The following is a 25,661-nucleotide window of genomic DNA, read 5'->3' as shown; positions in this document are numbered from 1 at the left end:
AGACAGACACGCAGCAGAAATAAGGCGTTAGACCCCGGAGACTGCATTTGGGCGTACAGGACATGGTGACAGTGGCTATCGCAACACCCGCGGTCAGGGTTGGCTTTCCTGCCATTACAGGCCCTGGAGACTGTGTCTGTGTGTGTGTGTGTGTGTGTGTGTCACATCCACAATGCTGCAGTGACATCACTCCACCAGCTCCAGAAGAACAATAGAGAAGGAATGACGCGATGCCGTGAGAGGAACTGGGCAAGCTGTTTCTGTGTGTTCCCCGCCAACGCCTTTATGGCGCTTTTAAAATGACCTTTTAAAATCGAATGGTGGGAGTTCTGGACTTTATTTTTGGTTTTACTCCTAAATCAAAGGGCACAGTTAAAAGTGCAAATACACAAAACACTCACAACGTAGATTTGGATCCATACATGCCGAGTTGCCTCGGCGTCTCCCTATTTCACCCCCGGGGAGCCCTGATGTCACGTTATCAGGAACAGGAAATAGTTACACAACAGAAAGGGGGGGAAGTGACCTCTTTGTAGGCTGCGCTTCAACCATGCGCGCGCATGTATGTGTGTCTGTATGTGTGTATGTGTGTGTGCACAAAGGGAGAAGATATCAGGAGGAGCAGGAATGATCACAAAGTGCTGCATTCCTCAATCTGGGGCCGTGGGCTTTCCTGGAACTCCAAAATTAGCCTGTTGCTGTGGCGATGGAAAATCTCCCACTGCTATCAGGAAGCAGCGGCAGCCCCAGAGGTTCAGCTCCAAAGTTTGTGTGTGGTCAGCATGAAATCACAGTAATAAGACCTCCGTTACAAGTCTGTGTACATACCAGGGAGCGTGCTAAACCGCAGAGGATTTAAACTCTGCTCCGCTGAAGGCAGCGGCTCGACTCAATGCCAATGATCCATCTTTTTTTGGAACATTCTTAGCACAATGAAATGGATTTTCTCATACTGTAACACACTTCAGAAGGCTGCCAATAAATGTAACCTGATTCACATGTTGGAGGTGCAGTCTAGATCTGATCGGAAACGGCCGAAGAAGAAGAAAAAAAAACGTGACAACTGATTAGGTAAATGAGGATGCGGCATAGATAACGTATGCCGTAGATAACGTGTCTCAGCTTCAGGCGTAAAGATAGCACAGCGATAAACAGGAATCCACCATTGTTCCAGGGAATGACGCTACACCAGGAGCGGCAGTGGGCAGTCTGAGCATGAATGGAATCTGGTGGATAGAGGCCAGCTCTGGGTAGCATAAACTAGCATCATTTTTAGCTGCCCTTGAAAATGTCCACTCCACACATGTGTCAGCGTCCCCGGGATGAACGCCGCAGCGGTATACTGACGGCGCGGCAATCAAACTACGGAACGCTTGGCCCAAATCCATGGTGAAGTTGGAGTTATGAGGTGCCGATGGGGGCGTAGCGCGGAGAAACCGGCCCGGGTGAGCACGCTGCTCAACTTCAGCTCCTGTTGACCCGATGTGTTGACACTGCCTAGGTAACAGTTTAAACAAACTATTTTTATTCCGTGCTGGACGACTTTGTGACAGGGGCGAGTTGCGACGCTCCAAAGGCTTCGAGATAGATTTCAAATGCAGCAGGAGCCAGTAAGGTATGCACTGAGAATGAACTGTATACACAAAGCAGCTTAAACAAGTATGGTAGAAGTATTTAAAGTACTAAGCCTCGGGGTTGCTCCACAAGCTTTACTTCGTGTTGAACATGCAAACTGCAGCAAAGGTTATTCTACATCCCATATGATATTATTTTAGAAAAACCTACTTGTAGATGTTTGTAAATTCAGGCACGCCCTTGCAGTTTTTTTGTTTGTTTCCTGAAACAAGTCCAAGTCTTCCAGTGAGTTCATCAGCTTAAACGAGAGAGATTGTACCATACAAAAAGGGCATTGTTAGGGAATAATACAACACGCCTCGGGCTTTCTTTTATGTGCCTGGGAACGGTGAATTTAGATTCATTGAGTTGGGGTCAAATTTTGCTTCACACTGAAATTGTGAGTTTGATGAAATCATAGTATGAGCTGTTCATCCTGCGTGCATGCAACACAGTAAGAGACAAAGAGAAATGTTAGTCCCCTTGCATATAAGCTTACAATTACATGTGTGTGTGTGTGTGTTTGTCCGCACACTGACGTCTTGGTATGTATGCACATCTCCAGTGCGTGCATCTGAGAGAAACGTGTTTTTCGCTTTCTTTGCATGCTGGGGTTATACGTATGACTGTGATTCACTTGTGTGCATTGTGTGTGTGTGTGTGTTTGTGTGGTTTGTGTGTGTGTGGCCTCGTCGAGCCGGCAAGGGACTCTGAGTGATGGAGGAGAAGGGGAAGAGGAGCAAGAGGCAAGCAAAGCAGTAGGATCACGTCATGGTGGAAACATTTGGCAACGATACACATAAATACACAGACGCATAAACACGCACACATCAAACTGTGCATGCAGACACACACACACACACACACACACGCAAACACTCACATGCTGGCCTGTGTTTTGTTCTTTGGTTTTGAGGGAAAGAAGGGGAAAATGACATCAAGCTCATCATGTGAGGCCAATGAGACAGACGAGGGAGGGGGTGAGAACACTGGCAGAAACAAAACATTGTTACATAAAACTCAACTCAACACAGGCCTCCTCTGGGCCCTGTTACCATATAGTGTGTGTGCGCGTGCGAGTCAAGCATTTGCACAATAACTCTTCAAGGTGTGAGCCTAAAAAAGGAGATCATTAAATATCTGCAGAGCGTTGTGCCACCGTGCAGCTCCAAATCCTCTCAAAGTCTCGAACACTTTTTAGAGCAGGGGAGGTGATGTCATAGATCATTTTGCAGGCCATTTACTTTGACCTTTGTGCTCCCTTGGTGCTGGTTGGGGTGCGGCTGGTGTGTGTGTGTGTGTGTCCTTGTGTGTTTGTGTATCTACAGGCCAGGGTGAGAGCACCGAGGCCACTGGCGCCAGATGTGACGACCGCAGGAGTCTGGAACTAAAAATAGAGCTCTGTTCTCAGCACCGTGAAACAGAAGAGAGGAGAGAGGGAGGAGGAGGAGTGGAAAGAGAGGAAGAAACCAGGGGGAAGGTGAAGGGGCTGAAGGAGGGATGGGGAGGAAGGCGAGGTCATTGAGAATAATGTGTCAGGTCTCCCCAGGGAAGGTGAGCTCACCTCCTAATGGCACCACTGGCAACTTCTCAATGAAATCATTGATCTGCTGAAGCTCCCCACGGCGTAATGGAGAGGGGTCAGAGGGGGGAGAAAGGGGCACGGAGGTGCGGAGAGGGCAGGTTGGAAGGTCAAGAAGGGGGATGACGGAGAAGGTGGAGAGAGGAAAAATGAAGGGGGGACGACAGGGAGAACGTGGACCTCCGGCACAAAACCACAATTGGTGTGAAACCTCATTGACCGGCACTGTAGCCAATCACAACACAGCCGGAGGCACCGAGTGGTAAATAGCTGTCAATGATTGATCAGGTCAACCTGATCTCTATTACACATTTATGTCCCCCGTCCAGCCCTGAAAGGACTTGAGAAGGCCCCGTTTGCAGCGAATGGAGAGAGAATGAGCTTCCTGTGAAAGCACTTTCTAAATCACACAACAATTATGATCCGTGTCTGTTGGAAGCACACGCCCGCACCGACTTGCAGCGTCGAACTCTGCAGGTGTGCGTGCATGTGTGTGTTTGATGATGTGGATGATGTGTGCTGGGCTCCAGAAGGAGACGGAGAGGGAACCTTAAGGCGAGACTTTCAGCTCTGAGGAGGCTGACGAACACGGGTCAGCATGACGGGCTCTCCGACCACACACACACACTCTGACTCACACATGTGAATGCACATAAATGTAACCACTTGAACACTTGTGCGCACAGAGACACACACACACACACACACACACACACACACACACACACACACACACACACACACACACACACAGGATGAAATGAGGCGTATTACCTCATCTCCTCAATGGCTCTCCTCCATGTGTTTTGTCTTTTTCTCACACTTGCACTCTGAAAGATTGCCTCATGCGCGTGCACGCACTACTTCATATGCACATATTCATGCAGACATGCGCACAGACACACAAAAACAGACATACACACATACACACTGACACAAACAGACCTCCTTATGTAGCTCATTGGAATGTCTCTGTGAACGGTTGCATTGTGATATTTAGCCTCCCACGATTACCTCACTTCTTCAGCTTCTCTCTGATGCGTGAGCACACACACAAGCAAAAACACACACACACACACACACACACACACGTACGCACACACACACACACACACACACACACACACACACACACACACACACACACACACACAGGGGCCGCCGCCCCATTGTAGAACAACACAGAAGAATGACACATAACTGAATTGACCTTTGTACCTCAGTCGGTGCAGTCACACCCTAACCTGATCTCATCAAAGCCGCGGGGCACACAGCAGCTCCTGTGTGTTTTTAGTGTGCGAGCAAAAGAGAACGCAAGCAAAGGAAAATGAGAGAGAGGCACCTTTCATCTCCTAATACCTCCCATCAGTATGTCATCGCCATGTCTTGTCTTGTGTGCTTTTGCACTGAACTGGCAGGCTGACAGCGTGGGAGTCAGCAACAAAAAAATATATGCTTCCCAGCTCCAAACATATATTGCAGTACTAGTTTAGTATGTCAATCAAACCTTGGACACTACTCCCTGTCCAAACAAAACCTTGACGAGAAAAGCGAAAGGTTTAAAACTTTCGTTTGAGTTTTTCTGTCTCGCCACCAATTTAATATTATACTTTAGTTATAAACATCTTGGGGGAAATTAACTAGCATACAGGACTCAGCCATTACATAAATTACCTTATTGTGTCACTTTTTAGTGTGAAAGCACTGCACATTAAAAACCCAGTTTGACTGAGTTTGTACGTAGTGTGACACGGCTCCAAAGTCACCAAGCCGGTTCAGCTGTCGGGTCCACATACCTGTCTGTCTGGGCTGCATCACCTGGACTGGTGACTAACAATCGTTTCCATTACCAATTATTCTGTAGATCATTTTGTGATCATGTATTTGTCATCTAGTCAATACGTATAATGAAATAGAGGAGAGCAGGACATTTTCACAGTTTGGATCCAGAATTTTAAAAAAAAGAAGGAAATCTTCCTAATAAATAACCTTCAACAGTTATTCTCTCATCAAACTGTTTCTGTTGAATAATTTATAGTTTTAGTATGCATACTCAAGGATAATGGGAGACTGTAAGGTAAGTGCACGCTGCCCTAAATGTTTCCCCGGTGCGGAGAATCTTGACACGTCCGGCACGTGTCGCCATCCCTCATTTCTATCTCATTTCCCTTTTCTCTCCTTTGCTCCCTCTCTTTGACCCAGTCGTGTGACGCTTTAGTAATCTGGCGAAAAACACTGGCAGATGGCGCTAGCGAAGATTAGGGACAGTGTTGCACATCTGCAAACTCACACTCTCTCACACACACACACACACACACACACACACACACACACACACACACACACACACACACACACACGTTAGATCAATGAATTACGCCGCTGCATCCCTGTCCCTACACCTTCATTTCATCTTTCACGACTTACAGTAACTGTTTCCTGGCAGAGCCTTCAACTATCTTTTTTGAAATTCTAATTTCCAGTTGTCAGTTTTTCCAGTAGTTCAACAAAATTAGTGAGCTCTAAATAAAAAGCATTGTCGTTTTTTAAGCACCACCTCCCATCCTCTTGAAACGGTTATCCAGCTCTCTTCTCATCTGCAGAATATGAGTGCATTTTATACACTTTTCCCAACCTCTCTCGCACTCTTGATTATTATTCTCTTTTTTATTCTTTCTAAAACTGGGACACAAGGTTTTTGTATGCCAACATCAAAACATTTCATCCGGCCAGGTCTACATCGGAGCCGATGTGACGCATGACGCAGTTGCCGTTAGCTAACACACCACCTAGCTCCACACTAGCAGGCAGTGTTGTCTTTGGTTTGGCTGTGTGCTGCAGATTGGTGGGAAACATGCAAACTTTAGACCCGCTGGGGAGGCAGCTGGCTCCAACCAAGCGATGTTCTCCTCCTCTACAAAAATACACACAAAGTCAGAACTCTGAAAAAGGCAAGACGCATCAGCCCGAGCTCCAACTGGGTGAGATCATTACTGTGGTAAAAATACTGTTGTCCTCAAGAGACGTGTTTCTCACAAACACTTTCACACAGCCGATGACGTAAAAATGTACAAACGACGCACATATTAAGATGCGGTCGCACGCATAATCATTTTCACAACTGCCACCGAAACATCCCGCCTGAATATATATTTTATAACTAAACACAGGGTGAGAGCAAAGATGACGTGTCTCATTCACAAAAACAATTGCCCTGTTGAGCCATGGCTCGCTCCATGACATCATCCACATGAAGGAAGTGCTGTGCTTTCCGAGCCCAAGCTATTGATTAGATAGTGAATGGGAAGAAACCTAGGAGGAGTCACCAATTGTTTTTCGATCAATGTGTTCCCAGTACACACACACAGAATATGTGCCAATCCTCAAACTTTCCTCATTTCTCTTTCCCCATTTCCTCATTAAAATGTAGCTTCAAAATGTGAAAAACTGAAACCTAAGTAGAGATGTGTGTTTCTGCAAGACGGTGTCCTAATCTCCCTTTGGAAAGCTTGGGCTTAAGTAACAGCTAAGGCAGGAAATCATCTTCCCTCCAGATAGGGAGCTCAGTGATTCATCTTTTATGCACCCTGTCCATCCCATTTATGGATTCTTTTCTTTTCATCTCGCCATCTGACCCTCATTCCTATCGCGTCCTCCCGCATTACCCCTCACTTGATTTGCAGCAGTGCTGTGGTGTGTCCTGTACGTGTGCCTGTGTGGTCTGCGTACGAGAGGCTGAAAATAAGTCTGTCAGATATGAAGTCATCGCAGGAATTATCAGCATCATAAATCTGAGGTTCAGAAGACGGGCAGGGGGAGAGGTGGAACAGAGGGAGTGCAGGGAATGAGGGGAAGAGAGAGGATGATGACTGTTTTTACCTTTTATCTTTACGAACATTATAATGACAGGGGGAGTGAAGATGCTCAAAGCCAAGAATGAGGGGAAAGAGAGGGAAAAGGGCCTCAATTAATAACATTTATTATATACATCATCAGTTTCTAGTCTGTAAAAATAGTGAAACCTCCCTGTAAAAATGTTACAGAGTCCGTGGGGACGTCTTCAGATTACTTGTTTTGTCTGAACAGTTGCAAAGTCTCCAGTTTTGAGCAGTTCCAAGCAGGGATCGTTTGATATGTATGCTTGATAAATAGCAAGTAATTAATTGTAGCAAACACAGTTATTTAAATTGATTAGCTGTTTTAGCAGTTTACTCGATATAAATTACAATGCTGAGGTGGCTGGTGTTTGAAGAGTATGTTCACACTCAGACTTTGAACCACTGCAGACTCTTAAGTTGCGTTCACAAATTATTTGTACCACAAGTCGTAATTACTTCATACACACTTTTTTTCTTTTGGTGATTGTTAAACAAAGAGCTGATGACATAAATAGTTCCCCGTATGTTTGCTATTAAGTGTCATGTGTTTTTGATTAAAATGATTTCATGAGCACACGGCTTCTCTCTCATGATAACTCTGCAGCCTCCTTTGACACATAAACAGATCCTGCAGCACTCTTCCGCATGTTCTCATGCACAAATGCATACACGCAAGCGCGCATTCGTGTACACGCGTCGCCCCTCTGCCCGCCCACGTACACGTATAAAGACATAAACAACAAGTATGCACGGACGCAGGCTGCTAGCTCCAATGACCCCAATAATACAACTACCCAAACAACAGCCAACGCCATTGGCTGAGTCCTTCTGGGGAATATTCTGCCACTGTTGTCGTGGAAACAGCAGAAAAGCGGGGACAGAAATGGAAGAAGTGTGATTCCTTTTTTTTTTCTTTCCCTAATGAAACGCAGCGACAGTAAGCTGAGGAGACCGATAAAGAGGGGGTCTTTCATTAAGAAGGGTATGATAATCATCAATCAAAAAAAGCTGAGGAGGAAAGTCCTGGCTTTTGGGGACAATCGGCAAGTGTGTGTGCGTGAGATATTGAACATGGCTGCGGGTGTGCCCGTCCTAAGCATGTGCTCTGTACATCTCTGTGACTAATTGTGGAGCCCGGGTGCTTCGAGGCAATCCTCGACATCTATGAATGACTCATGAAAAAGCACTAATCTGCCAGCGGAGGGAGAGAACGGCGAAGAGGGGAAGAAAGGGGTATGTGGGGATGCAGGGAAGAGAGCAGAGATTTGCCCAAGCAGGATGCTTCTGCCGTCTCACTTTCAATCCTGACTGAGGCAGATTACGCTACCCATTCTGTGCTGACACATTTGAGACGGACTCGTAAGCCTCTGCTGGTCGGTGTGTGTGTAATGTCCCTTAGAAAGCTGCAGCCACCGCACTGGAGATGTTATTAACTCAACTAGGCTATTAACAGTCTTGCTGGGGCTCAATTATAAGTCTTAGTGTGCTTAGTGGACACTATGACAGGATAATAACTGTGGTAAATAAGACCAGAGGATTGAAATTAAGCTTCAGCTTTATTTCAGTGATGCTGGGGAAGAGTACGACTCCGGGGAAGCTTAAACATCAAAGAGTCATCAGAGAGGCTTTGTAGCCGGGCCTTTATACTTCCTCCTCTCATTCCTGTCTTCACACATACCTGTAAAGCTGTGATTACTGCCAGTTAAGAAATGAGGAATCAGGAGTGTATTGTGAGGAGACAAATGCTTGTTGGGCTCATCAGTGACATCTGCTGACCAAACTGTGGAACTACACGCAAATCAGTCAAGAGGTGAGGTGAGGCACACTTGGCTCGCTGTGCAGTAAGAAATGGGGGAAATTAAAAGAGACATGGCCATTCTGGATGGAGGAACTAATCTTTAGTTGACATACAAAAAAAGAAAAACAAACACTGTCTTCATCACACTCACGTACCAGTGAGCAGGGAGACTTTGTGGAAGGTGCTCTCCAACTTCCCCATGAGGATGTGCACAAAGCCGTCTTTGGACAGATGCCCCGCCTCTTTGGAACTCTGGTCATAAACCACCACTTCCTGCTTCCTGCCCAGCTCCACCTGCACGAAAGATACATGACAAGGATGAGAGGAGAGAGTTTAGTGCCATGATGAAAAGTACATTGAGCATTTAACGAGCCAACAAGGAAGAAAGAGTTGGTCAGTGCCACTTTATCATTGATCTCAAAGGGGTGTCACACACACACACACACACACACACACACACACACACACACACACACACACACACACACACACACACAAAATAAAACTAATATTATCAGACCAGATGATCCTTGAAAAGGAAAATGAAATGTATTCTCTGAGCAAAATCTTTGCTACCAAACTTTGTGACAAAAGAAAATGCAAATGAGCTGCTGCAGGGTTGACGCTGCCAGCTATCTGACCCTGAGATGGTTTCCCCTAAAAGCTTGACAACGCTGCTCACCCGATACCCACCAGGAAGCAGTAACAAGGAAAACAAACAGAACTCACAAACACACCACTGGGAGTTATGACAATAAACACAGGCTTCATGAATGCCAGTGACTGCAACAGTGAGCAGGAGGAACTACAGGTGACGCCTGAGTAAGTTATGAAGACAAAGGACAGGTTTATGAAAAATGCATTAGGGCCGAGTGTGCACTGCGACGGTGATATTTACTGCAGATACTGCTGAGAGGCTTGTCTCTCATAGTGGGAGGTAATACCAATAAAATCTAAAAAGCTGACTACGTTATGAAGGGCGTGGATCCATCTGCGTATCAGTGTGATGCTGTTTGTATGAAATTGTGAGGAAGATGAGAGGAATGTGATCATGCGCCAGCGTGATAGAGTATGCCTCTGTGTGTGTGTGTGTGTGTGTGTGTGTGTGTGTGTGTTTCTATGAGATAGTGTGAGCATGTGCCTGGCTGCGCACAAACCAGCCAGGCTGTGTTGTTCTCCATGTTGTCAGGCAGGCTTTGGTCACATGACCACCAGGCAGCGCTTACTGCAGCTATGAATCACTGCATCATTGAGCCGCTACTGGACAGGAGAGGAGAGAGGGAGGAGGAAGGAAGGCGAGCGAGCGATGAGAAGAGAGGGATGAAGAGGGTGGGGTTAGTGGAGTAGTGAGGTAGAGAGAGATGGAGATGAGATAGGGAAATATGCCGGAGGAAAATGAAGAGGAAGAGAGGGAAGAAGAGTAAAAAAAAAAAGAAGCAGAAAGGGGCAGGCAGCCAGTGGAGAGGGGACAAAGATGAGACAGGACATCTCACATTGCTTAACTTAACAGAGAGCACCATCCTGCTGAATAGCCACTGGCTTTCTTTCTCTCAACGTGGCCACCATCCCTTCATCACTCGGTGTGTCTGCTGCTGAAGAGAGCTCATGTATACACAGCCTTACAGTGTGCATAGGGTGGCTGATTATGTTTCTGCTTGCAGAGCAGTTGCGGCCCAGCACCTGGGCAGACGGCCACGCAGGTTGATTTAGACAGGACAAGGTCAGCCTTCTGAAGTCGGCCTACAAGTAGCTCCGGTCCAGTAAAACCTGGCTTTGCTCTGCCTGCCTGCCTGCAACACAGCACCAACACCGACATGAAGGCATGACAAGCGGAGGCAGAAAGCCTGATCTGCAGCGTCGATCAGGAGTGACTTCAAAACAACCAAAAATAATTTAACGACACATCTACGAAGCCGAAAGAAGTCACCACTGACGACTTCAAAGTTGTATCTGTTCTCTCTGTAGACTGCAGCTTGTCGAGGTGCCGAGTGGTTTAAGGCTCAAAGCAATAAATGAAAGGGTGCTGGTTCGAGTCTGTTTGGGGGACTTGATTGCACGTCACAACGTCGATCCCCTCACTTCCTGTCATTTTTCTACTGTTAACTATATAATAAAGTTATATAATTACAGCATAACACAGATGACATGTGTTAGCATCTGGCCCTTTATGTATACTTTCATGTAAAACTGTACGGCCTTTCCTTTGTCAGTTTAGTGTTTACCAGCCCATAGCACTCATTTATTTGTTGTTGTTTTTCTTTTTACATCTTCATCCCTCTCTTTCTTTGTTTATAATCCCAGACAGCCATCATCCCTGGGTAATCTTGGCTAATGATCCTAATGGGATCAAATCTAATTTGGGAGCCTGATCTCGACGCCTGGTGATTACGGGCCTTTTACTATCCATACATGCACAGCGCAAACACACAAGCTGTACAGCATAATCAGCAGACGTGTCGGTCAGCTCCACGGAGCAAAAGGTTTCACCTCTTGGGTAAAAAATACAAACATGTATTACATGTATGTCTTCTGCCTGGGCTGTCAGTTCAACTATTCTGTACTTGCTATTAAGTTGCACTTGGTTGAGGTTCTTGGGGTTTATAATGATGTGTTGACGTTTAGTTACCAATAAAAAAGGAGGAATATTCACATTCCACTGGAAAGGACAGAGTTAACAGACTGATTCAGACTGCATTGCAAAAAAAAAATAAAAAATCCATACTAAATGTGGAGAATTCATTCACTGAGAGGATGCAATTACACCTCCACTCATCCCATGTGAACCCTGCGAGTTAGGAAAAAAACAGCTACCTCAATAGTTAAGAGAAGTGAATGAACAATAGTAAAGAAAAAAAAAAGTGAGATATTGGTTAGCTTCTGTTTAAGCTACACCTCTAGCTCAGTAGGTAACAGAGTTTGCTGCAGTGTTAGAGGTCAACGACCCGAGGGAGCGTGGGGCTGGCTGTCGAACTGCAGCGGCAGTACTGAACTCTCATCCCTCTGCAGTGCTACAGCAGCCCTACTACTACTGAGCTGGCCCAGGCGCTCTGACGCATGCACACTGCAGGTAAACAAGGAATACCAGTGGCAGAGGGAAGGAAAAAGGAGGGTCTGTGGAGACAGAGTGGGGGAACGAAAGGGGGGGAAGAAAGGTGATCAGAGGGGAAGTTGAGGCAGGAGGATAATCAAATATTAAGTAAGGAAAAAGAGGGAGGAGGGCGGTACAACAACTGGCACCCGAGCTTTCTCTTAAGGATCGGAAAGCTGGCATCACAAGAGCGTAGAAACAAAGGTTGGTCATAGAGGGAGAGGATATTTCTATTCTATCCCGTCATTTGCAGAAGGAAAAAGCAAAGAAAAAAAAAAGAGATTGAAGGGAAAGCAAGAGACAAAGCTGAAGAAAGTCAGTAGGACAAGTGTGTATACTTGTGCTGGAGAAAAATAAAATGTGGGTGTAAAAGAGAAAGAATGAAGGTGTTGGGCAAGAAACAGAAGCCTCTGCATGTTTTTTTTTTTTTACCAACCCTGTGTTATAAAATATAAAAAGGAGTGTGAGCAAAAACAAGGTCTGACAGAAGGCTGCGAGTCAAGGCTTGGCCTTACTGACAACATGAAACAAAGATGACAAGAGGGCAACAAAACATATCAGTTGAGTTGCGGAAGCACAGCCCCTGCGCACGGTAAGTGCTTGTGTAAGAAAGTGAAACATGGTTTCGCCTGACCTCAGCAGTGCTCCTGACCAGTGACAAGGTCAGCGCTGAGCGAGACAGTATGTGTGTCTGTGTGTGAACTGGCCTGTGACACAACATCAGCACAAACAGTCTAAAAATGGCCCCACATTCCTGAAGCGCGGTCCGGGTCCTCTCAATGCGTCCTCTCTGGGATGTCCCGTACAACAAGTCGACTGTAGTGTGAACCTCCTTCAGCCGACATATGAAGCTGTTTGGAGGCTCGGAGCACACCCAGGGGAATAAACTACACTGCGCCAATTGAGGGCACAAGATGGCACTGTGTGCAAAAGTCAGCCCTTAAAGTCATTCACCGACTGCAGACATCACTGTACAAATCACTCTTTCATTCACTAATAAATAATTGATTTGTATGCATATTCTGAATGGGGTGTTTATATCAATGTGGCTACAAAACCGTTAAATGGTTGGGAACTCCCAAAGTTTATTACATGCTGATAAAGGACCTGCTGCAACAGGCAGCGTCCTCTCCGAGCAGTTGATCAGTCAGTTAAAGCCTCCTGCACACACATATACCACTGTGCCGCTGTAAAGATACACCCCCGGGGACCAGATGATGTCACTGACTGGCACCGGCAGCTGCCAATTTCATGTATGCTTGTATAGGTGTGATGTGTGTGTGTGTGTGTGTGTGTGTGTGTCACAGCTTTCCTGCACTTCTATCTTTGTGAGGACAAAACACAAAGTAGCCATAAGTTTAGGTAACAAGTTTGTGTTTAGAGTTAGCGTAATCATCCTCATTATGTGTTTCAGACGGGGACGTGAACATGTGGCAGTGTTGAAAGCCCCCGATGCTCATGTGCATGGGCAGAGTGAGATCATCATCACTGATCATTTCAGAGATCTGGTCACCTGATCTGGCCACACACTCACAGCGCTAAATGTCAGACATTTAGACACACACTATACTTACACATTCACATGCAAGTAATGCCTGTAGAAGTGTACAATTTCCGAGTTTAACTAGATTGCCGTCTTCAAAGCGCACATGCATGCTGTAGATCTGGTTTTATGATGCCCTCCTGGCTTTGCATACAATAAAACATCAATGAATCCTTTTCTTCTCTATCTTTCACTTACACCCGTGACCAATCTACAACAATCTATTTTAACATACATGTTGCTCCTTCTTTGTGGTGCAGTGGGTTTGTCTGAAACTGTCTGTATCTGTGTCAAACAGTCGGCTCTTGAAAGCAAACAATGATTCATGCCATGACCTCATCCAAGTAAACACATGACATATCCTGCTCTGTAGGAAAACCACTACCGGGTTCTTTGTTTGAACTTAGCAAAAGAAAAAAATGTGAATGAAACGCTAAAAAAAGCAGCTTTGCCCTCTGGGTACGCGGGGAAACAATCCACGCGGTGAGTCATCGACGAAGTTCTCAATTCTTCTGCTGCCGTTAGGATGGAAGATACAGGAAACATTTATGATCTTTACTTCATTTAGAAATGTTGTTTTGTCGTTACTGGAAAGGCCCAGAACAATACTATGAAGAAAACTGTACGGTGTTTCCCGAGACATTACCAGTGTCTCTGCCCTGTGTCTGACACAGGAATACTTGCACCTATCCATCTTCAAAAATCATCATCGAATCACGGATCGTTACAGCCTTCCGATGAAAACAAACACAACGTATGGTGTGTCATAAGCGAACTGATGGGGATCTTCTTTGTTGCATAAACACATTAGTTGATCCTGTGCAGTCTCCCCCTGTGCAGGCAGCAGGGGACTCAAGATCACAGGCCCGGCGGCTCGATCTCTCTATTGCGACGAGGCCTTCAGAGTAAACAAAAATAACTGCTACTGCTCAGTATCATGTCCAATATGTTTGTATCACAACACTTGCAGACACACTTGAGTGTAATTACAAGTGTGAGACTTTCTGGGAACAAATAATCGCAAATAATGAACTCCATAAGTGTCAGGATACAACTGGCTGCAACTAGAAATTACCTGTATGATCGTTTAAAGCACAACACATCATAACTTCTCTCAGCTAGATCATCACATCTAAAGATTGTTCGAAACAAAAGGTTTTTTTCTTAATATATTTTCTAGATTATCATAATTTTTCAAATTGTTGTCGATTCATTTTCTGTCGATCCGCTTGTTGATTCACCCCCCTAGTGCTGATTCAAGTATCGGACCTCTACAGTACTCTTACACCCACGTTTAAAATATGTATATCTCACAGGCTGGAAATCATTAGATTTTGTTTGTGGAAATGCAAAAAATACCACAATGATACCACGATCCACCATCAGTATGCAGATCTAGCAGATCTTTCAAAAAAGGTTGAATCACAGAAGACATTTATGCCTCCATGGGTGTCCTCTCACACAAAAACTACAAAACTTAAAACACGCCCATGAATAAAAATGTCAGTTCCTCTACATTCTAGCATGTGGCAGCTTGTACGAGTAACTTCTGTCACTGCGGGTAGGCTGCCGTCTCCTTTGTAGGTCTGGCCTCTATGCCCGCATACGCGATGAAGGGTGCTTCCCCGGGCTGGCTGCCGGAAGTGAAAACCTCTGGTCCATCTGTCAGGCCCGACTGGCCGGCTGTCCTGGTCACAGCAGAAGGGATTAGCCAGGTTTAAGCTAAGAAACCAGCCTGCCCTCCAGCCTGTCATGAAAGGCACGAGGAAGCCTCGTTCCCGGCTAAGCCTGTGCCATCTCTCTCCCAGCAGAGGTCCACCACCACCTAACCTACTGAATCCAGCTCTCCGTGACCCACATTAATAGAGAGCATTATTAAAGAGGTTATGAGGGGCAGTCAAAGGGAGAAGAAAGAGGACACCATTTTTGATTGCCAATGCGCTGATCGTGGATGTTCATTCAGCTCAGTTAACTGAAGCGTTGGGAGCTTCTATGAAAGAGGGTGAGTGCAGCGCCTTGGGGGATGCAGACTATTAGTGCTCAATGGGATGTGAGGCGGGAGGCAGCCAGGGAGGAGGCGGAGGCAGCAGTACAACCACGAATACCCTCAGTGCTGCTCTCCCGCTTCCTGCATTCACTTCCCCAACAAAGGACCACAATGGTGTCCTTTGCTGTCTTGGCTGGTTGAGGCGGCTCCTGGCGATGCTCAGAGCCATGTGGGGGGTAGAGAGGACTGTGTGTGTGTGTTTGTGTGTGTGAGTGTGTATGTGTGTGAGGGGTTAGCTGGGAGCCGGCTTTAACACCGCACAGCCCGTCTGCACGTGCCCAGCCCGCGGCCTGCCAGTGGCCGCACAAAAGGGATGATGTCATGCTTAGCCAATAACAAAAGAGTCTGGGTCTGTCGGGCCCTCCTCTCTCACACGGCTAGTTCCAGCTTTATCCAGCCCAGCGTTAATCGCAAGCCTTATCCTCTTTACTGGGGGTGGGGAATGGATAATAACAAACCAGCCATGGGGCAACACAAGATAGGGAGAGGAAGAAGGAATAAATGATGACGGCATGCGTCGGTGGTGGGAAGCTGCTGGCTATAGTTGAACTACGGACAGACAGTCATGAGATTGAAAGTGAGAGAAATCAGGAGGAAGCATGGCTCTATGGGGTGCCACAGTGCGAGACCTGCCAACCACAGGGCCCCACACAGAGATGGACCCCATAGCACTGAAACACACTCAAGAACAACCAAAATCTCTCACACTTCACAACTGTCCAGCTCTTGCTTTTGTTCCCGTTTCTGTCGAAATCCTGAGACTACCAGATCGGGTCATGCATCATCACCACCCAAAATACAAGCATTGATCTGAGCAAAACCGAATCTGTTGGTCGGGATGATCACACATTCAGAGATGCAGGATCTCCCATGGGGCCTTCTGGCTCTGCAGCATCTCTGGTATCCTGGTATGTTTAACTCAGGCTGGCAGAACGCACTGATACAAGAGGTGTTACACAAGATCGTTGTCCAGTTAATAGTGGTACATTTTGGTGAGAAGAAAGGCATGTGGGTTTGACTGCCAGAAGCCCTTGCAATAAAGCTGAATTAAAACTAATTGGTAGAACAGAGAGCCGGTGAGAAACAGCAGGCGCATGGGGACTCTCAGCCAATGTACCAATTATGCAAACGCCATTAGCTGAACCGCAGTTCATTTGACTTGAGAAAGTAACAATAACCCACAGTTCTCCTTCATTTTACCATCTGACCAGAAGGAAAGTGTCAGTCACCTACAAGTGTGAATCGTAATCCAACAAGGAGCGCAAAGCAATAATCTGAAGCAATAATGTATAATTATTTACCATTTTGCGAGCAAGGCGTGTTTTTGGTGATTAAAGTTCTCTTGCTGTGCACTAAAATGGAAATACAAAGTCAGTTTGTTCGCTACAACTCCGGGACCGATCTATCTAAAAGGGCATGAAATGGCCCTTTAGGTCATGAAATGGCCCTTTAGGTCATAAATCACATTCATAAGTAGATTTGAAAGACTAAGATGTGTTACAGGTCAGATTTCTTGCAACCAGGAAGTAAAACAACAAAGCAAGAGCAATCAGTTAATGCTGGCTTTCAAACCCGATGTGTCACACCCAAGAAAAACATTTCAATCACCTGTTATGTGTCATCGGCTACTGTGAATCAGCGTTTTACAGCTTTGGGTGTACTGCGCTTGAATTAAATACACAGTTGTGTTCGATCAATTTGTCCAATCGTGTGAAACTTTTGGGTTAAGTATGCACACCTACGAGAGCACAAAACACATCCCACACATAACCCCCACCCTACTAAGGTTTCCCAACTCAGAGTTCCTTCAGTTTCACACAGCGACTAAAAATACAGGAGTTAGCGTGCCACGGGTGGACAGGCCATGGAAAAAAGGCTGTCATATTCGGAGGAGAAGTCATGGAAAACGGGAGGATCCGATTTCAGGGCCACTGATAACCAACAAACCTACAGTACGCCCGCCTGCCCGCCAAATATAACCCCACTGATGTGGAGCAGGCTTGAGCTCGCACAGCGGAGGCTAATCCAGAACCACAGGCAGCACTCGGCAAAGGCTGTTGGAAATGTTTTGAGGTGTTGGGGATGCAGAGTCTTGCTCAACTGTTGACATGGCAACTTGAATCTGAGACGCCCAACTTGTTTCATCTCCTGGACTGCCTTTCTATCCTTTGCACACAACATTGCTGTACAACTTGAACAAGGAGCTGTAGGGCAACATATTGCCTGGGTCTCTATGTTTGAACATAAAATTCTACATGAGGATATTTTGTCACAAACGTCTCTGCTGTATTCCTGTTTTGCATTCCCGTGGTGATTTTGTTACTTCTGCCGAAACAAGCAATATTACGCTGACTTGCTGTCCAAGACACTGTACTTTAAATGCACCATTTCAACTAACAACCCTCATTTGCAAGAATAGCCACTCTATTTTTCTTTGCATGTCACAGGATATTTTTTTAAACACCAAAAGGTCTAATAGTAACCATGCATTTTTAAAGTTGAGTAAGGTTTTGCTGCTTTGTAGATGTGGAAACATACAACAAAAAAACACTGCATCAAAAAAAAAATTACAAATATCTAAATCTTTAACAGTCCAACATTTTGGGAAAAATGTTTGCATCTGGATGGAAAGTTACAGAATACGGACACTCTACTCTCATCTCCCTCTAAATGGTCATAATAGGGCTACAACCAGCAGCCAATAGGCATGGGGAAACTCCGAAGCCCACTGATGAACACTTTACATCTCGGTTGTTTAGTTTGTCCAAAAAAATTAAAAGTACGACGACAATTTGTGGGTATAATGTGGCACATTATTAAAATGGGGGGAATTCAATTTCTTGTCTTCATCAGCAAGGTGGACGCTTGCCACGACGACACTTTGAATCCAGCCTGGCACCTCAAGGAACGGCTCTCTGATCCCTGCAACCCCACCCTCCCACACAAAAAGCATCAACTGTCAGTTCTGCTCACCTTCACCTTGCTGTTGGGTTGCAGCAGCTCAGTGACGGACACCTTGTCCTGCTGCAGTCGCCTCTTCACCAGCTTGGAGCAGCAGACGTTGACCGCACCTTGCACGTGCGACGCATTGTACTCAGAAAATGTCCTGCTGTCAATCACTAGCAAACGGCCCGTTCCTCTCTGGATGAGGCTCGCCAGGCGCTTGATGTCCATAGCGCTTCGCTTTGTCGGCCCTTTCTCGCCTGCCATGATGTAGGAAGGGCGGAGTGGTTTTCCAGAAATAGGGATAACAGGGGGTGGGGACGACGAAAGGTGGATGAGAGAAGGAGAGGTGGAGGAAGAGATGGGGAGGATGAGGAGGAGGTGAGGTCAGTGGAGGAAGGTTACCACCGAAGCAGGTGCTGAAAGATCCATGGTGCCTGAAAAAGAGGAGACAAAACAGAGAGGAATAAAAGACAAGTCTGAGTTTTGAGGTGCTGATGATCAGACATCAGGGGCTTGAACCACCTCTCGTCCTCGGCTTCAGCCCACTCACGCCAGTGCATGAACAAAATCATTTAAACCCCGCTGCTACAAAGCAACGACTGCGGAATTTATTGCGTATTAATTTCCAAACCACAGTCAAGTGCACGTTGTATTTTTATACGTCGTATTATCTTTTACTGACAGACTTTGAGCTCCAAAAATAGCTACAATGCTAAACATGAATATAAAAGCTATTTAAAGGCTTCAAAGCCAACTGGATCATCCCCTGAGATTTATCAGTCCTGAGATGTGTGGGAATAACACACATCCGAACACAAAGCCAAAGATTTAAGATAGACATTTATAACAATAAAACGTGTGTGTGCGTGTCGGCATAAGTGTGTGTGAGGGCTGGTTGTTGTTGATCGAGGGTCTCTTGGTAGCTCATGAAACAGGAAACTGAGGGCGTGAGATAAATTAAGCCAGGGGAATTCAGAGAGCAGGTCTGGACACAGGCAAACGGCCTGTGTGACATCCTGTGTATGTGTGCGTGTGAACGTGCGTGTGAACGTGCGTGTGCGGTGTTAAAGACAGCCTTCCATAAACTTGATGAACTGCCTCCTCCTGTCTATCACTAATCACTCTGCTCACGGTCACCACAGCGCTCCTACGTTTAATGTGACACACACACACACACACACACACACACACACACACACACACACACACACACACACACACACACACACACACACACACACACACACACACACACGCAATTGTTCATCAAGGCAGAGAGATCTTTGGCTGCATGTGCGTTGGAAATAAATGTGCTCGGCTACACATGATCCTTGCAAAAAAAACACAAAAAAACCAAAGTGCCTTTCATTTGAACATAAAAACAGAAACCCTCTGGATTGAAGACCATTTCCTTGGTTCACCAGGTGTCATGCGACAAGTGAGAAGGTCAGAATGTGAATGCAGTCGTGTTGTTTTATTCATCTCGAGGCACATGGTGTCATGAAAAATGAATGGGCCTCCTCTCATTTACCCCAAAGTCTAAATAGAGGTTTAAACCTCGGTTGAAAAGGGAGAGTACGACAGACGGCGAAGGGAGATACAGTAGAAAGACAAAGCCATTGGCATGATTTAAAACAAAAATATCAGCAATATTTATGCTCACTTCATAAATCAAAGAGGGGAAAAGATGGCGGGGAAATTGTAGTTTTGGGCAAGCAAAAAATAATGTCATGTTATGCTAATAGAAACGAAAGAGAACTGTGTATGTGAAGCAGGACAAGACCAGAACAATGGTGAGAAGGTGGGCGAGAAAACAGAGACTGAGAGAGAAGAAATGTAGAGAAACTGAGTCCTCTGATCGGTAGTGTCTTGGGAAGACGTCCAGGCAGCTCTGCTCTGCAACTTTTCACCTCTGTTCTGACACCACTGCCGCGGAGAGAGAGAGAGAGAGGGGGGGATGTAGCAAAGGATGTTATTCAGTGAGGATCTCTCCAGCCTAGCAACTCAGCCAGCTCAAGGATAGGGAGGGGACAATGGTGAAAAAAAAAAAATGAAGAACAAAAAAGCTGCTTAAAAGAGGGAGACACATAAAAGGAGAAGCTGAGTGACACATTGAGAAGGGAAAGAGAATTTGCTCACACTCTTAATCTAACTTGCAGCCGACTGCACCAAACTTAAAGACATGGATGTGGAGTAGATCATGTTGCGGTGCCATTCATAACAGCATAAGGACATGCATCATTCCTCCACCGATCCCCGGGATAATCATTTTCCGTCACCCACACCGAAGCCAATATTACGCATAGGCTGCTGGCCAAGCCCGAACATAGATGTCCACATGCTGCTGCTACTGCTTGGCAACCTGCCTGATGCAAAAGCAGCAGCACAGGAACATGGAAGAACATCGAGATAGACAGCAGCAACTGCCTGCACTGTAAACACAGCCAAGCTGCTGCTGTAATAGAAAGTACAGTAAAAGGCATGGCTGTGCAGACAAAAACAAGGCATAACAGACACATCTTGGATAAGAAAAGACAGTAAAGTCGGACAACGAAGACTGCAGAAACGTAATGTGTATCTTCTTTTAAGAAAGCAAAACAGATGCATCTAATCCAGTTAATCTGATCTGCCCCGTCTGCGTCTATGATGGCTGGATGTGGATTTCTGCATTAGCACCTTAAGCAAGGCACAATTGTCTGACCTACAGCGACACAGCACATACAGCACATATTGACATGCCCTCACTTTCCCCACAACGTGCGCCCCAGCAGCTAGTCTGCAGAGACATTAAGCCTTGCAGCTCCCCACTACAAACAGCCTCTGCATGCTACATTACGACCTGCCCCATCACCTGTTATATCATACCTTTTACAGCGCGAAGCCCTTTAGCCGAGCCGCTAACACCACAGCTTCCAGGGGGCGGGGGGTGAATCTTTCTCCCTCTTTTCCGTCTCCCTGCTGCTGAGCACAACATCTGACACTGCATATGTCTAATGACGACTGCTCGCCCACCACCCGCCCAGCCTCACTTTTCTCTCTCTGAATCCCTCCTTCCTCCTCTATCACTCTCTTTCTTGCTCTTGTGCAGTGAACGGGGACGGGGAGGGGCGGAGTGTGCAGGTTTACATGTGTGGCGGTAGTGAGAGGGAGAGACTGGTGCTCTGCATCTCCTACGCCACTGGACAGCGATCCCACGGTGACCACGCTCTCCGCGGACCCTGTTGGTGTGGACAAGACGGGGAATACAGAGTGGGGATGAGAGGAGACGGTAGAGGAAACAGAAAGATGGTGACAGGAATCTGAATATGGAAAGGGAGGGAAATAGAAATGTCACAAAGAGGGAGCACGAACCTCAGTATGCTTACTCAGCATAACAACCACAACCCCAACCCCTTATGCAAAACCCTCTTTCTTTCCCCACCAGCAGAGGAGGTAGGACGAGAAAGAACAAACAAGCTCTTCGCACTAAAATAGGCAGCAGCCAGGAGCTCGCTGTGAGGCTCTGGCTGACAGGAAAACAAGCCGAGAGGAGAGAAAGCAGAGAGACAGAGACGGCGTGTACAGGCCCGGAGCAGATTCTGTTGTTGCCATAGAAACAGCCCAGTCGTTGAGCAGGGGGCACGGGGAGGGTGATGATGATGATGATGATGATGATGATGGGATGCTTACTGGTGCTGATGCTGGATCAGGGTAAAGGAGGGGAGAGAGCTTAAAACTGACAGTGCTACACACACTTATGTAAATAGGTTCTCACAACGTGAGCGGTGTGAAAACACTGAAGTCATCAAGAGATTTGTTCTCTGCTGATTTGGCCTCACCTGTTCTACCTCTCGTCATGGTCGAAAAACAACATCCAACTGCGTTTCCCCCCAAAAAATTAAGTCCATAGACTTCGGCTGACATGGTTGTGTGCATCTTAAAAAGGTGAAGCAATGCAGTTGCACCTCGGCTCGGCTGAAGAACCGGATCAACAGGTTCATTTTGAAGGATTTCTTGCTTTTACGTTGTCGGGGAATTTGAATAGCCAAACTTGCCTCCAGTGACGCAAAAGCACTGGAACTTCCAGTTGGGCATCATTGAAAGCATGGGAACCCGCAATGCTACAACTACATGGATTGCAAAGCTGTATGTACACATGTATCAACCTTTACTACAAAACAAAGTATGAGGCAAGTTCAACATTGCCCTTCTCATGTCTAACCTGCTGGACAAAACAGGTGGGATACTTATTTACTTTGTTTCAACGGTCACAGACTTCACGGTCGCTCTCTTCACAGCTGATAACAAAAGACTGATAATGAAGAAAAGCCTCTTTGTAATTGGTCAATAAAACAAAATTGGGGAAGTAACTTTATCTCCATAAAATGGAGACACGCGGGCATATTCATAGGCCCTTCATACAAAACAATGAGCTAAGCATGACCACGACTCAATAATGCCATATTGTAGATAGATTGCCGTATCAGACATCAGTGAGAGAAGCAAACACAAAGAGAGCAACTGGAGGGCGACCAACGCTGATGTAATACCATCCAGGTTATTCATTAACTCCCTCTGCATAACGTCACCTGTGGCCAGAGCCTCGAGTAGACGGATATAAAGCTGGCTCTTCGTTTTATACAATGAGAGACACGACATGTTTGTTTGGACCACAAAGAATTACATCATCAGAGCATCATTCGGCCTTCACTCTGTGACACGGACTCGCTCGGGAACTGAAAGCTTGCATCTGTTTACATACTTTCTCTTTCATGTGACCACAACAAGGGACGCCGCAGGTATTCAAGCCAACGCCGTCATATTATTATATCATAGGAGTCACCAGTTGAAAGTGGACAATTTAGTTACAGGAAGGACAGATCATGTTCAGGTATGCTGATATTCCTCCAAAACACTGCTGGATTAGTTATTACTTATTGATAAGAGTATTTCCAACCAATATCCTGACAGCTTTTGTTTCATAAGCTGATTTCTAAGACTAATTAGTTATGTCTTTAAAATTAAAGATGATATTAAGTTAATAAATTAATTCACATAAAATCTGCTCTGATCTGTTGAAAAATCTAATTTTCTTAAAATTAGAGTTGCTGTGTTAATGTTGCCTGTAACACTTAAGTCCATTATAGTTTACTATCACACAAGAAAAATAAAACCAAGCAAATCCTCAACTGAGAAGCTCGAACAAGGCAATGTGTGGTTTCTAGAAAGAAAAGCATAATCAATTATTATCTAAATAGCTGCCAAACATTTTTTGTCAATAGATAATTGCAATTTTGCCAGCTCTACTTGAGTGAACCGACTTGAATTTTACTGCAAACCCTTATTTATGAATGCCCGGTTGAAAGCAATATATTTGAGCAGCTGGATGTGAATAATAAATGTGTTGGTAACAAATAGGGTTAGTAGAGTGACAGGCCTGGAGTGGGTAACACGGAAATGGCCTCTATGGGAAAAAGAAAATAGTGCAACATGAGAAGTGCTGTTACAAGGATCATGTAATTTGGATAAATCAATTCCTGGTCAAAGCCCAGATGGAGCAATAGCGTCATCATACTGTAAACAACATAACCAGGTGTTGGTGCCCTCTAATCAATACTCTCCCAGTAAACTGCTGCAAATTGCAGGATCATATAACAAGCTGTGACTAAAGGAATAGAAATCTAACGTAACAATAATCACGATATAGATACCGATGAAAATAGTACATTACATGCACAGCCTATAGCGTATAAATAAAAATGTGGAAAATCCCCACTGTAAAAACGGCAGATCCTCATATATTGACTGATATTGTGACCAATAAATAAGACGGGGCGCACAAAGAAATAGATGGGACATTGTGGCCTGTTTCATTCCGTTAATAACAATGGATGGAGGGGAAGTGGTCGTAGCGCGCTATAATAAACCGGCCTGGATTAGAAATAAGAATAGAACACAACGCGAACGGCAGACATTGCATTTACAAACGTTGCATGATTATCACACAGCAATATTAAAATACACGTTTATGTGCAAAGGTTCACGGCACGTTGTCTAAGTGGGAAACCTGCCCTGTGTTGTTATGACGCGTGGATATGTCTGCATGCGAAAAATGATCCGAGAGGCTGCGGGGATTATGAACAACAGCGCTGAAATTAAAACAGAAAACATATAAAACACGCATTTTACCTACCTTGAAATGGTCGGACGGTATTTAACCCGATGCTTGTCAAAATAGAAGAATCGATAACTTCAGCCTGTACGGGTTTAATTCCCATAATAACACGGGAGCGCACATAAAGGGGGGGTTTGCGGGGGGGCGTGCACGCTGACAGGCTCGCCGCAGCAGCAGCCGGGGGCACGAGCGCAGATAGCGAGCAACCCCTGCTAACGGGAGCTAGCTCTGTGGGCAGCGACACTCTCGGTAACAACACGTCTCATTCCTCCAAATGAATACACACGCGCGCGCGCGCACTCACCTCGGGCTCCACGCGGCTCCTGCGTGTCATTCAACTGGCCTCCCTCCGTGTGTCAGGGGGGAGAGCCGCGGCGTCTTCATGGGGCTGGCCGGTGTTCACCTGGCTGCGTGGCGGGGGACCGTGCCGCTGACAGAGGGTGACACCGCCAGGAACAAACGAGACATGAAAGCGAAGTTCACTGACGTGGTCAGCTCGTGGAGGGATATATGTTTTGCGGGGCTAAGTAATAGCTCAAACGTGTGTGTGTATGTGTGTGTGTACGCATGTGTGTGTGTGTGTGTTGGGGAGAAGGAGGAGGGGGGTAGTTATAGAAGGTGCACTTTAGCACTTTCTTGAACTAAAGCGATGAGGTCATGGTTCAGTAGGGAGAGGAGAGGGAAAAAAAGGAAAACGGCTGCGAGGTTGACGTCACCGCGAACCAATCAGCGCGGGCAGCTCAGGGGAGAAGGCTCAGGGACTCAGTGACGTCAACGTTGTGATCCGCGGATTAAAGGGACAGTCCGGCTTTTTAAAGGAGACGCGCTATAACTCGTGCAGTCCACAGTGTGTGGTGCAGTCACTGCTGCCATACAATAGGTCAGTCACAGGGACGAAAACAAACGCAAGAAATACTACTAACATAAAGTCAAGGTCAGCTTTATTTGTATATGTGCAAACATACAGAAGATTTGAAACAACGCTGCTCTCCTGTCCAAAATAAAGTGAAT

At 45.9% G+C, this 25,661-nt stretch overlaps 1 protein-coding gene across 5 annotated transcripts in view; it reads right to left on the bottom strand.

The window, feature by feature from the left end:
- Positions 1 to 25,271, bottom strand: part of dusp8a (dual specificity phosphatase 8a) — a 40,444-nt gene extending 15,173 nt beyond the window's left edge. The window contains exons 1-3 of one of the 5 annotated variants that reach the window (XM_068603406.1): positions 24,955 to 25,271; positions 18,524 to 18,930; positions 9,028 to 9,166 (exon numbers count right to left, since the gene is read on the bottom strand). In XM_068603406.1, coding sequence (XP_068459507.1) covers positions 9,028 to 9,166; positions 18,524 to 18,760 — 376 coding nt within the window. In that variant the 5' untranslated portion in view covers positions 18,761 to 18,930; positions 24,955 to 25,271. Of the gene's footprint in view, positions 1 to 9,027; positions 9,167 to 18,523; positions 18,931 to 21,361; positions 21,440 to 24,668; positions 24,794 to 24,954 lie in introns of those variants that run through there. The other 4 variants (XM_068603405.1, XM_068603408.1, XM_068603407.1 and 1 more) reach the window with 4 other exon arrangements.
- Between the last annotated feature and the right edge of the window lie 390 nt (positions 25,272 to 25,661).

The sequence above is a fragment of the Clinocottus analis genome, unplaced genomic scaffold, assembly GCF_023055335.1.
Source record: "Clinocottus analis isolate CAN_PGR_092001 unplaced genomic scaffold, fCliAna1.0.p SCAF_6, whole genome shotgun sequence".
Taxonomy (NCBI): domain Eukaryota; kingdom Metazoa; phylum Chordata; class Actinopteri; order Perciformes; family Cottidae; genus Clinocottus; species Clinocottus analis.
Note: the sequence above shows the minus strand (reverse complement) of the source record. Positions and strands in the feature narration are given on the sequence as shown.